This window comes from Calonectris borealis, chromosome 1 (assembly GCF_964195595.1).
Source record: "Calonectris borealis chromosome 1, bCalBor7.hap1.2, whole genome shotgun sequence".
NCBI classification, from domain to species: domain Eukaryota; kingdom Metazoa; phylum Chordata; class Aves; order Procellariiformes; family Procellariidae; genus Calonectris; species Calonectris borealis.
In genome coordinates, this window is record NC_134312.1 from 195770250 (window position 1) to 195782597 (window position 12348).

Sequence of the window (12348 nt, forward strand, 5' to 3'; positions counted from 1 at the left end):
CTGGAGGACACAAGGGCACAAGCAGCCTTTAGGTACCACTAAAAAAAAAAAAAAAAAAAAATTACTTACCTGCTCCTACTTTTTTCTGATCCAGTTCTCTTCCAGGAGAAGAATAAGGTGGCAGTATCATATTTTCTTCTTTAAAAATCAGTGGAGTTGATGCCAGCTGACTGTATGCGGAGGGTTTTGCCCTCGGAGTTTTAAAAGATGTTTGATCAAGCCAGCCAATGGGACCATCAAGTTCTCCTAACAATTTAGGCTCATATGAGGGTGCTTCTGCACTGAGTTCTTCAAACCAGTTGAGACTGATAGGCCCTAAATCTATGAAGAAAAACATGCAGAAAACCACACTAAAAAAAAAAAAGAAGAGAAAGAAACCTGCCAAATGGCATGCAAATAACACATGACAAGTATGAGTTCATATGTTATTAAACCAGGACATAAAATATAAATCTTCATTCTATATATAATACATGTAAGAGAAGACCGTAATTAGTTGTAAATTAATACAAAATTAATGCTCCATGCAGGATGTGAAAACACATTAGGCATTTAAATGCTAGCAGCAAAATGCATTGCTCCTTCCATTGTCATATGTCTATTTTGTTTCTAGATAGCTTCGAACTCTAATAGCCACGAAGTATACGAGAATGCCGGCCCAAATTCTCAGACCATTAACAAAACTAATCAAAGAGCAGATAAATATCCAGTTTGTTTAAAATTAAAAGTACACATCTGGCTTTTACTTTATCTCTTATTTTACTCAGACTGGCAAGTTAAATAGGTTCCTTTTAACGTTAATAAATCATACAACTCCAGGTGTATTTGGTAAAAGACTAAACCTGGCCTGCATGCGGGTACATAAGGAAGCCACAGCTAAAAAACAAGTACAAAAAATAACTGAGCAGACATTATGAAAAAGAGCTACACATAAAATTTAAACAGATAGTAAAAAAAAAAAAGGTAGATATTAGTGAATACAGATTTGGGGCAAGTAGAGCTGCTAACAAGTTGCATAACACTTTTATATGGAATATACAGCATACAGCAGATGTGTATAAAATAGTGATGTCCAGAAAGCAACCCTAATAAAAGTTATTTACTGTAGACAAGCTGTACCTGATTCACTGCAATGTGCCTTAAATATTTCAAAGAAAGTCAGTCTTTCCACAGGTTTGTAAGCCATTTTCTGATCCATAACATTACTGGAGCTGTTGTTGAAAAACCTGAGAATACATAAGAACACACTTTCATACAGTGCTATTCTAATGTCATGGGGCTGCAAGTCTTAACCCTGCTTTCCTGCATTTCTTGGTAGGTATGTCGTAACCCAACCTGTTTAGCTTTAGAACTGTGATGAACACGGTATGAAAACAACAGACAAGGAGAGCACAGGGAATTATACCAGAGATAATAAAAATACTCAGCAAATACAGGAGAAAAATCAAGACGGAATGGGCTGAACACTTTTGAGGTATTTTAAATAAAAAATCGACGCTCACTACTATATAGAATATATACTATTACGTATAAACTCTTAGAACCATTACAACTTATGTGCCAAGGATTTAAAGTTGCTTTCAAGTGGAGCAGACATTGCCAGTTTCACAGTTCTATTAAAAAAAAGGTATAAGTAAGATGGCCATAGAAACTTTCCTGTTTATTTTAACACAGTTTCCACTGTAAAATCAGTTTTCCACGTGATTGCTGTTTTATACACACTGCCTTACCAAAACGATAGAGAAGACAGGCATTTAAAAAAAAGGGTAAAGGCTACCCTAAGACAGAAAGTCACGAAATTAAAAACTGACTCAGAAGTACGTTTTAAAAGGCGAAGCGACCTATCCACGCTGCGTCCCGTTAGGGAAAGCTCCTGCCGGGCAACCACCCACGCACAGGGCGCTGCCCGAGAAGCCGCCCCCGGGTCACCCCGCAGGGCCGAGGGGCCTCAGAGGAGGAGCCCCAACCCCCCACCCCAGCAGGCCGCTAACTGCAAATCCCCGCGCCGGCTGTGAGGAGAAGGGCGGCAGCGGAAGTTAAACCCCCCTGGCGGGATTAAACCCCCGGGGGGCAGCAGGGACACCCTCCACGCGAAGGGGCTGCTCCCAGGGCAGGGCAGAGCCACACGCGGGGGTTTACCTCCCTCCGGCCCCTCGGGTGGCACGGCAGCCGCAGCATCGCCTCAGGCGCGGGGCGGGCGGGCCGGCCTTCCCCGCAGGGAGGGGGCGGCGCGGCGCGGCCCCACCGAACGGCGCGCTCCCGCGGCGACCCTGCCACCCCGTTCAAAGCTTGGCGCCAACAGGCCCCCCGGCGCCTGCGCGCTGAGAGCATCCGCCGTTCCCGCCTTCCCCGGCCCGTCCGTCACGGGAAGGAGGCGGTGTGAGGGCCGCCACCGCCTCTCCTCGGCGGCCCTGGGGCGGCTCCGTCGTCCCCAGCCCTCTACGGGGCGGGAGGACAGGAGGCAGGGCGAGGGGGAGGGAGAGCTGTGGGGCAGGACAGCCGCGGGCGGAGGAAGTGCGGCGTCTTTTGTAAATGCCTTCCCTCCGTGGCTGATTTCTCGCAATACAAAGGGAGTGTCCTGAGGCAAATGTCAGCCGGCTTCTTCTATTCGCACGGCCCTATAGACACGAGAAATGAAGTACCACATCCAAAGCTGACACATTCCAACTTCCTGTTTAATAGCAGTTACGACCAGTGTCCCAGAAAAAGGCTCCAGAAGTCTTACAGTGAGCACTGTGATGGAGTGTCATTGCCTCTGGCGGTCTCAACCTCATCTTTTCAGTTAGGTGGTTTTGTAGGCCTTGACATGTGAAATTATTATGGTTCTTGGTGTTACAATAAAGAGAATATTATTATCCTCATACATCTCCATTCCCATTTTGACTTTTGATAAGTTCTTGGCCTCAGCATGAGTCCATAAAATAACTTCAAGTGGGGTGGAAAATTCTTCCTATTACCAATTTTGACTTAGCCATCTTTCATTTTAGCTGGATGTTCATCTGCTCTTGTGTTATAAAGGTGTTTCTTCCCACCTCTCCATACCAGTCCTTTTTTTCACAGTTTTATCACATCACCTACTTACTCATCAGTCACCTTCTGCAGTGTCTCTTCATACAATAATTTTTCCATGTCCCTCCTTCCAACAAACTTCTTTAACTTCTCATCCTGCAGTGTCCTGGGGAGGTGCAGTAACTGGTTCTTCCCAAAGCGTTCCAAAGGAAGCCATACTGTTGTTTTGAATGAAGGCATGTGGTTTCCAATTTAATCTCCATCTCCCTCCCAATGCACCTGATCAACTTACTCTTTTTGCAGCCACACCGCAGTTGTAAGTTTTAACTTGGTCATCTCGATATCCTGGTTTTGCTTTGAGTTGATACAGATGGTGCTTTGAAAACCCAAGCATAACGTGGAGCTTTGAGCCATCTTGCTTTTAACTATGATGAATGTGTGTTTCCTTTTTGTTCCATGAAAATGTTGTTTCTTACCGATTTATTTCAGACACTTGAAAGGATCTTTCTCAAATACACTGTGAACGTTTAAAGACATCATCCCTACCAGCTCTTCTCTAGCCCCTATCTTGTTGGCCCACTGAATTTTATAAAGGTGGTGAGGAGTCATGCAAAAAAATTATTTCACATCACAGCAGGTCCAAGGATTTGGGGATTCTACAGTCTCTAAAGACTCATATACACAGTTTGGATGATTTAATTATACGATTTTAACTATATTACCTTAGAATTGAACTAAAGTGATGCAATTATGGAAGAAGGACTATTAGTCTAATATGTAAGTGCTTGTATTGCTAAAATTTATTTCATTATACAAGTATTAAGCCACTTTTCCCAGTATAACTGTTTTCCCTCCGGAGTGTTGTACAAATTGAAGTATACTCCATCTTTTCCTAAACCGATACAGTTGACAGAAAAGCTGCACGTAGACAATCCCCAAGTAATGGGGCAATGGGGATGCTCAGACCTTTTAATACCGATTAAGACTTCTTTTCACAGATGCAATCGCCTGCATTCTGTGCTCAGTTGTCTGTGGGGTACCCATATTATCTGGGCTTTGTTAGCTCCCCAAACCCCCTTTTCCTTTTTTTATGACCGAAAATAGAAGGAGTTGTGAGCAAGCAGACTTCCCCTCGCTACGGAAGCCATGGTTGTCCCAGCTATGGCTGAATTACATCTGTTCATCTTTACAGGGCCTTGCAGAGATGTGCTACTTTTCGAGCGCCGATTGCTCCTCAGGGCTCACACAGCTCTGTCAGGATCTTCACCGATTTACAGCTGCGTAAAAAACTGAGACTTTATTCCGCCCTGGATTTGTTACCGCAGCTTCTAGCCCTGTGGCTGCCTCTCCCACCTGAAGGCGCAGAGGCGGCCTCCAGGAGCAGAGCGAGTCGGCGCGGCTGCGGGGAGCTCTGTGCAGGCCGTGCCCTTCTGCAGGGATCTCGGTGCGGTAAGGGAGGGAAACGGGATGGCCGGAGCAGGGGCTGCGTGGTCTGCGTGTCCGGGCTTCCCACGCCGCCTGCTTGGAAACGCATCAACTCCTGCTTCAGGAGGGGTGAGGGCAAGCCCGCAGCCCTCCCCTTGCAGCCAATCCTCCCTCCCCCCGGCTAGCCCCGCCGGGCTGGGGCCAATTTCCCCATCAATTAGGAACAATGAGCAGCAGCTCGCCGGATGAGATAAAGGCAGGGCAGGGCAGGGAGACAACCAGGACCGACTTTTCTGTGGCTATGATCATGGAGGGCTTTCTCTATCCCCCCTTCAGCACGTACCAGAGCTTCAGGGGCAGCCTCACGCCAAGCCGCAGCGGTGACCCGACGGCGAAGCAGCCCAGCTGGAAGCAGAGCAAGAGCAGCGGCATCAGCCCCTTCCTCGCCAGGCCCCGTACCCCCATGCCCTCCGACTACCTGGACGGCTACCGGCGAGCCCAGCTCCAGGCCCTGCTGTCGCAGGTGAGCCCCGGGCTGACGCCGCGGCTGCGCCGGGCCAACACCAGGGAGGTGGGCGTGCAGGTGAGCCTGCGGGCTGACGCCGCTGTGCAGTGCTCGCTGGGGCCGCGCACGCTGCCTGTCGGCTGCCCCCTGAGCCCCGCTGCCCTCCGCACCCGTGGGCGCCTCGCCCTCTACTCACCCGTGCCGGACCGCCGCCTCTTCACGCTGCCCGAGGCCACTGGACCCCAGGAGAAGGAAGAGGCCTGTGAAACGACCCCCGAGGAGCCGAAGGCGGGGGATGGTCGCAGAGAGCAGCAGGAGGGCCAGGCAGAGGCTGCTCTGACGAGTGAGGAGACGGCAAAGGCGCGGCGGGAGGAGGCCGCAGCCCCCAGACGGCGGGCTGCCTTCCAGGTGTGCAGCGCTGGGACACCGGGGCCTGAGGAGAGGCTGGCACCTGGTGCAGCCCACTCTGGGCAAGAGGGGTGGGGGGCGAACCATGAAGCAGGTTGGAGAGAAACCTGCTCTTGAGCAGCAAAAGGCACGGGGGTCCCCACCCTGGCTCCCTGCTCAGGTCTGCACACCCCCCTGCCCCAGGCAGGTCTGTCTCCCTTGCAGCAGTGGAGCCGCCTGCCTCTGAAAACAGGTGGTGTAATGAGGGAGCTGGGCTGGGTGTTCTTGTGGTGCTGGAGGCCGCTCAGGGAACTTTCTCTCTGCAGTTTTTGGAGCAGAAGTATGGCTATTTCCACTGTAAAGACTGCAAGACCAGATGGGAGAGTGCTTATGTGTGGTGCATTTCTGGAAGCAACAAGGTAGTTAACAAGTCATTCTTGCTCCTGAGACTTTTAAGAATGGCACCAAATCTGTGACAAATCAGATTTTTTGGCACAAATTTAGGTACCTGTACTGAACACCCTGAGGAAGTCTCTATGGTAACTGAGAACTTGCTTTTTTTCAGGTGTACTTCAAGCAGCTCTGTCGCAAATGCCAAAAGGGCTTCAATCCCTATCGAGTGGAAGCAATCCAGTGCCAGGTAAGTTACAGATTTCTGTATCCTGGTAAGACTGCCAGAGTTTGTCATATACTCTAATAGTTTACAGTTGCTTAATTCGATATTCACTTTATCTGGAAGAGAACTTGCTTTCATCAAAGTACTAGGAGATGTTATTTGGGAAACGTGTAATGGGATAGGGCTCCCTCCTTGTGCAGATGGCTTACATGAACGGTTTTCTGTTCATACAGTGTTATGCCTAGCTACACATAGGGTAGGGTTTTGTGCTTCTAGGTGAGAAGGCTCTTGCAGCTTAACTCCACGGGGTTTTTACCACAAGAGCTCTTTTGAGTGTATCAGCCCAAATGTGTTGTTATGATTAAGGAAAACTAAATGTCAATCTAACATGAAGTGAGCACCTTTGATCTACTACTAATAAAATGTCTTGTTTCTTAAGACCTGTTCAAAGACTCGTTGTTCCTGCCCTCAGAAGAAGAGACACATTGATCTCAAGAGACCTCATCGCCAAGAACTTTGTGGCCGCTGCAAAGGCAAGAGGCTGTCCTGTGATAACACTTACAGCTTCAAATACATTGTCTGATCCGTGTGCCCTCTTCTGTTTTGCACTTTGCACTTTGTCAGTCTCTTGTAATGTTTTGACTTTAGGCTTTTGACCTGGCATTGGATAATGGATAAAGACTTTTGTATTTATAAAATATATAACTTCATTGTATATATGCTGTGAGTAAAGTTCAATAAAAGTTTGCACTAGTTTGTTACCACTTAGTTTCATCTTGCTGGGATGAAAGAGGAAAGTCTATCTGGAAGGAAACAGAACCTATTTAAAAATTTCTTAAAGAAAACAGGTTTTGTTTTTAGTCTGCCTTTAGGGAATGCTAAGATTAAAACTGCAAGAGCAAGTTTTTCCTTCAGTCACTCAAACTGAACTAGTGTAGAAGATGCAGATGTTCTAGAGCATAAAGTCTGGGGTAAATGCATCTGCAAGTGTCTCTTCCCACTGCCTCGGCCAAATGTATAAAAAAAAAATCACAGCAGTTTGATTATCAAAGACATATGCCAGAAGACTGTGTCTGTAAGATATGTGGGAGAAGTGTAAGCAAACCTTTTGAGCTGGGGTATCTGTGATGGAGCGTAACAAATTCTCTAGACTTACTGTGTCCCAAAAGAGGTAGAACAAGTCCCTGCGCCCCTGATTCAAATACAGGCTTGTGCATCAGAAGGTTTCTAGTCATGTGAGGTATCTCCAGAGTAGGTGCCTTAAATATAACTGAAGGGAGACAAAATTAAATTAAAGTACTGGTGTTGTAGAGGCACAGTGGGGCATTACTGCAGTTTGTGTTGTCCTAGGACTTCAGTGAGGCTTTGTTGGGAATATACTGATTTCTACTCTACCTGAAGTTTAGAAATTGATGCTAAGCAAGCTAGATGGTTACATCATGGGTTTTGTTGTATCTGTGAAGAATCATAGAATACTTTAGGGTGGAAGGATCCTCTGGAGGTCTTCATACTCTGTGGAGGACCAATTGAATCAAGTTGCTCAAGGTAGTGATTAATGGATTCTACTCTACCCGCAGGATAGTAACAAGTGGCCTACAGCAGGTGGTCTGTCCTGAGACCTGTCCTGTTCAACATCTTTACCAGTGACCTGGAAGAGGCAACAGAGTATACTTGTCAAGTTTGCAGGTGACACCAAACTGGGGGACTAGCCAATACATCTGTGGGCAGTATGGCCATCTGGAGGGATGGGCCAACAGGAGCCTTGTGATATTCAGCAGGGACAAGAGGAAATTCCTACCCCTGGATGGGGAGAACCCTTTGCAGTAACACAGACAGAGGACTGCCTGGCTGGGGGGCAGCTCCTCTGAAAGTGCCCTTGGGGTTTGGTAGGCAGTGAGCTGGGTGTGGAGCCAGCACTGGGCCCTGGCAGCAAAGGGCGGCAACAACATCCCGGGCTGTACGAACAGAAGCAGAGCCAGCGGAGCAGGGGAAGCAATTGTTCCCCTTTACTCACCCCTCACTAGACCACATTGACATTACTGTATCCAGTTTGAGGCTCTCTAGATGAGAAAGATGTTGATCAACTGTAAGGAGTTCAGTGGAGGCCACCAAGCTGATCACAGGGCTGGAGCACTTGCTCTGTGAGGAGACATTGAAGGAACTGGGCTTATTCAGTCTGAAGAAGCAAAGACTTCAGGGGGACCGAACAGTAGCCTGCCAGGTTATGGTTATTGAAGAAAGATGGAGCCAGGCCCTTCAATGTGGCTCATGGTAGAGGGATGAGAGACAACATGCATAAGATAAAACAAGATAGGTTCAGACTGGATAAAGGCAAAGCTTTTCCACCATGAGGACAGTCAAGTAGAACAGGTTGTCCAGGGAGGCTGTGCACTCTCCATCCTTGAATGTTTTCAAGACCCGACTGGGTAAAGGTCTGAGTAACCTGATCTGATCTCATGGCTGACCTTGCTTCAAAGTGGAGGTTGGACTAGATGACCTCCTCAGGTCCCTTCCAACCTGAATTTTCCTGTGATCTGTGAAATATCCGTGATTTTGCCAAGTAATAGAACAGATCTCATCTTTCACCAACCACTAAATATTTTTGCAGACCACCCCAATTACAGTTCTGAATAGCTTTTGAAAGGGAAATACCTAACTGAAATTTGAAGACTTCTCTAACCATTGCGGATTATTTTACTCAGAAAAATAGCTGTGTGATGAATGGCATTTATTTTGGAAATTATTTGCCTTGCATCTATTTTGTCCTGCAACTACAACTATGCTGCAGAACTCTGTGGACTGCAAAATCAGAAAACCTGTAAAAGAAGTCGATTCCACCCCTTTTATGCATCAAGTGTTTTTCAAGATCTGCGTAAAATTGTGGAAGCATTTTGAAAATAAAAAAGGGGTGAAGGGAAGAGGGCTTTATGGGACTCTCAGAGTCGAGGCTGATATGGCAGGCTGGACAGCTTTTCTTTTACCTTTAGCATGAGAAAAAAACCCACTGAAACCCAACGCTGGAACGAATAGGACCATTACTGGTGTTTTTAACAGAAACAAACCTTCAGCTGCATTTTGGATTTTTTTCAGTTATGGAACTGCTTTAGTCAATGTACTCTTCCTGCTTGATTTGTAACTACAGACTGACAAAAAATCCTTCTATTTCTGAGTGGTTTCTTTCAGTGTAATGAACACCATAAACGATGAAAAAGGTGTCTTTTGGGGGCTGCTGATCATGGATGCCATCCTCAACAGTATGGATTCAGACAAGAACACAATCTTCACAACAAGCACATACTCTGTTGTGATTATATATGACTTTTATATTTTAGTTAAATGGATGTACTGATCCAAATATCGACCAAAGTTACTTCACAAAAACAGTAAGTGTATTTACAGAGTGAATAAGTTACATAGTTGTCAGAATAAAAGTGTCTCAGATGTGCAACAGATTTACATGCATACATTTAACACTGGACAGCAGTTAAATGTAAGAAAAAACCATACAGGTATGACTTTTATATATACATTACAAATAAAATAAGACATCTCCTTAAAGAAACTTATAATGAGAACTTGCATTTCACGTTATTTTTACTTTTTATACTCAAAATTTGTATTAAATAAAAATATGCATGCATAACATTTCAAAAGATTTGACTCTGTGATGGGACTTTCTCCTACAAAATGGCAAGTTAAATTAGATCAACCATCCTTTAATAGTATAAATATAGTCATAAAAGCAACCCTCTAGTAAAAAGCAGCCAAAGTCCTTTAAAAAAAAAAGAAAATCTACCAAGACCATTCATGATGCTTGGGGCCTAAGAACAGACCTCTGCAATATGATCCAGTACCTTCAGAGACAGTAGCCTAGTAACATTAGGAAATGTACTTCATAGCAGCTCGTTGTTTTAAGATACAGTAATCATATTCAAATTACAGTGTACATTAAACTGTAGTCCATTTACAATTTGATTCATATACACAGGCTCTCAGCTTTTGACCAACAAGTTTGCGAGATTCTGTGGCCAGCTTCATTCTGCCCATCTTTCACTCAACCAAATAAGAGAAAAAAGGAAAAAATGTACAATTTTTTTTTTTAACAAAAAATATTATTTTGTGAAGGAAACATTGCACTTTTGCCAACCTAAAATTAATTTGCTATAAAGGAAGCATTGTTCAGCGTAGTAGGCTTTGGTATGCAATGGAAGTCACTTCTTCAGTAGTGAGTTGCAGTTACTCAGTGAAATGCTAACTGATTTTTGTGCAACACAGAACAAAGGATGTTGTCCCGGGTGTTCTATGCTACCTTTGTCCTTACAGTATTGCTACACATTTGAAGTTCAGCCCATATCTTTTTAGAAGAAATCCTAAATGTAACAAGAGTGAGTACAGTTTGACCAAACCTTTGTAAGGCTGAGAAGACATTGAGCCACCTCACTCCAACAGGGCAGCACTCCCAGCTTGAAAGAGGACACAAGGGTCCTGTCAGAGACTTGTGCCAGAAATGCTGGAGTCTGGAAGAAAAGTATTGATGACCCGGTAACTCTGAGCTCTGCGAATCATGTCGCGGATCTCTATATTCAGTTCCATTAATTTGGTACAGATTTCAGTCAGGCTCTGGTTGGAGCCCACCAGTGCATAGGTGCCCGTCTGACCCAAGGTTTGGTGCCGGAAGTAAATGTTCAGTAGTGTCTGGACTTCATCGTCAGAGCTACTTCCAAAGATATCATTGGGCCACAAAATCCTGCAATCAAACAGGAGAAGAATGTGCGTATCATTATGGGTTTATTAGCACAGATGGAAACTAGGTGACAGAGATCTCTAAAAGGAGAACTGACTCGCACACGCTTATAAGCCAAAAGCAACTCACTGTTTTACGCTATTCATTTGTTACTCAGACTCTGGTATCAGGCACAGAAATCACATAAAAGCGCAATTCTTATTATCTAAAAAAAAAGCTTCAGAAAACTCATTCAAATAAGTGAAAGTGAAACTGGGCTGAATGTTAGCTGATGCCAGTGACATACACCTGTAAGGAATTAGCTCTATAAAAAGATTCTTAAGAGCCTCACACAAGTACTTTTGATCTACGCAATGTAATTAAACATCTTCATTGTTGCAAGCATACACGTTTGTGTAACTGATTTGATATTGTTACTTGTGGCACACCCCTGCAAAAGTTAATAATATCAATGCCCCCATGTACCTTGTTGAAATATATTAAATTAATTATGCTGACTCAGCACATTACATTTAGTATAAAGTTAGGAAGATAATAAATGCATGCTATTTTATTAACATGAAAGTCTAATATGAGCCATGTAGCAAAACTTGCCTGCATTCTCTTATTTGTCGGATGGCTTTAACAAGTTCATTGTTTTTCAAACACTCCAGCATGGACTGAATAGCTGCTTCCGTAGAGTTGAATGTGGGCTCAGATTCTGTCGTCAGAGGCTCAGCTGCGATTGCAGCAGTAGCATCCTTAAGGTTTTTCTTCAACTCACTCAGTTCTCTTGACATATTTAAGAGCTGTTCCAAGGAGAAAGATGAGAGATGGGTATTTTCATTCTCCACAGGCACCAAAGGGAGTAGGTATTTCAAGTCTATTCTTAACTACTACATTGGATGTACACATTATGGAAAAGACCCCATTTTAACACAAGGACCTTTCTTGATCTCTGTGCTCTGTACAATATAGGGAAAACACAAACTACAGATTTTTAAGCTTTGTGCTTCCTTTAACCCTATGCTGTATTTTTGGTTTGCTAAAATGCAAGAGCAATTTATCACCTATCACCTAAACAATCTTTTATTTTTCACCCCTGCTGCTTTTTTCATATCATAGTGGGAAAGTTTAAGAAAACATATACTTCTCCTAGCAATGACGTTGTTATTTATTTACAAAACACATGCAGGATCTGATATGATTAACAGATGGACAGGAATTGTATAACCCTTTGTCAGGCCGAAAAGTTAATATGCACAAGACTCATAAATAATTCATAAGTAAACAGTTAATTTCTAAAGATCTACCTTTTCATGCTCATACATGCTAAAAATAACCACTGTCACATGAACTAACAGTGGAACTTCCTTTACATAATAGCTTATGGCCCCAGCAAAATATGTGAATTTCATGGTGAAACAGCTATTCCTCATATTATTGTTCCCCAGTTCCACAGGCTGCATTATTTCTAAAGATCTAACAAAATCGTAACTGAAATACAGTTACAGAAATCAATCCTCTTATAAGGAACACAAAATACTTCTAAAAGTTAGACTACTCTAAGACTAGGTGCCTATTGTCCTATCTTTTCTTAGAAGTGAACAGCCCAGTCACAGCCTTCAGAACAGTTCCTTAAGATACAATAAGTATTCAAACTCCTTGTACTGCTACAGCACA

At 44.3% G+C, this 12348-nt stretch overlaps 3 protein-coding genes across 3 annotated transcripts in view; 1 reads left to right on the forward strand and 2 right to left on the reverse strand.

Annotated features, from left to right (window-relative positions):
* Positions 1–982, reverse strand: part of BRCA2 (BRCA2 DNA repair associated) — a 40904-nt gene extending 39922 nt beyond the window's left edge. Inside the window, exon 1 of the mRNA XM_075139800.1 lies at positions 70–982. Coding sequence (XP_074995901.1) covers positions 70–337 — 268 coding nt within the window. The 5' untranslated portion in view covers positions 338–982. The remainder of the gene's footprint in view (positions 1–69) is intronic.
* A 3759-nt stretch (positions 983–4741) lies between these two features.
* On the forward strand, positions 4742–6697 carry ZAR1L (zygote arrest 1 like). Its single transcript, XM_075140087.1, has 4 exons — positions 4742–5347; positions 5653–5745; positions 5892–5966; positions 6382–6697. The coding sequence occupies exons 1-4, from the start codon at positions 4742–4744 to the stop codon at positions 6523–6525; spliced, it is 918 nt and encodes a 305-aa protein (XP_074996188.1). The 3' UTR covers positions 6526–6697.
* A 2547-nt stretch (positions 6698–9244) lies between these two features.
* Positions 9245–12348, reverse strand: part of FRY (FRY microtubule binding protein) — a 175930-nt gene continuing 172826 nt past the window's right edge. The window contains exons 60-61 of the mRNA XM_075139803.1: positions 11281–11474; positions 9245–10689 (exon numbers count right to left, since the gene is read on the reverse strand). Coding sequence (XP_074995904.1) covers positions 10431–10689; positions 11281–11474 — 453 coding nt within the window. The 3' untranslated portion in view covers positions 9245–10430. The remainder of the gene's footprint in view (positions 10690–11280; positions 11475–12348) is intronic.

Bases quoted from the DNA above. Each gene is read 5' to 3' on its own strand.
- ZAR1L (XM_075140087.1), top strand. From the start codon at position 4,742: ATGGAGGGCTTTCTCTATCCCCCCTTCAGCACGTACCAGAGCTTCAGG. The intron at 5,348-5,652 runs GTGTGCAGCGCT...TTCTCTCTGCAG, and splicing joins GACGGCGGGCTGCCTTCCAG to TTTTTGGAGCAGAAGTATGG. The intron at 5,746-5,891 runs GTAGTTAACAAG...GCTTTTTTTCAG, and splicing joins GCATTTCTGGAAGCAACAAG to GTGTACTTCAAGCAGCTCTG.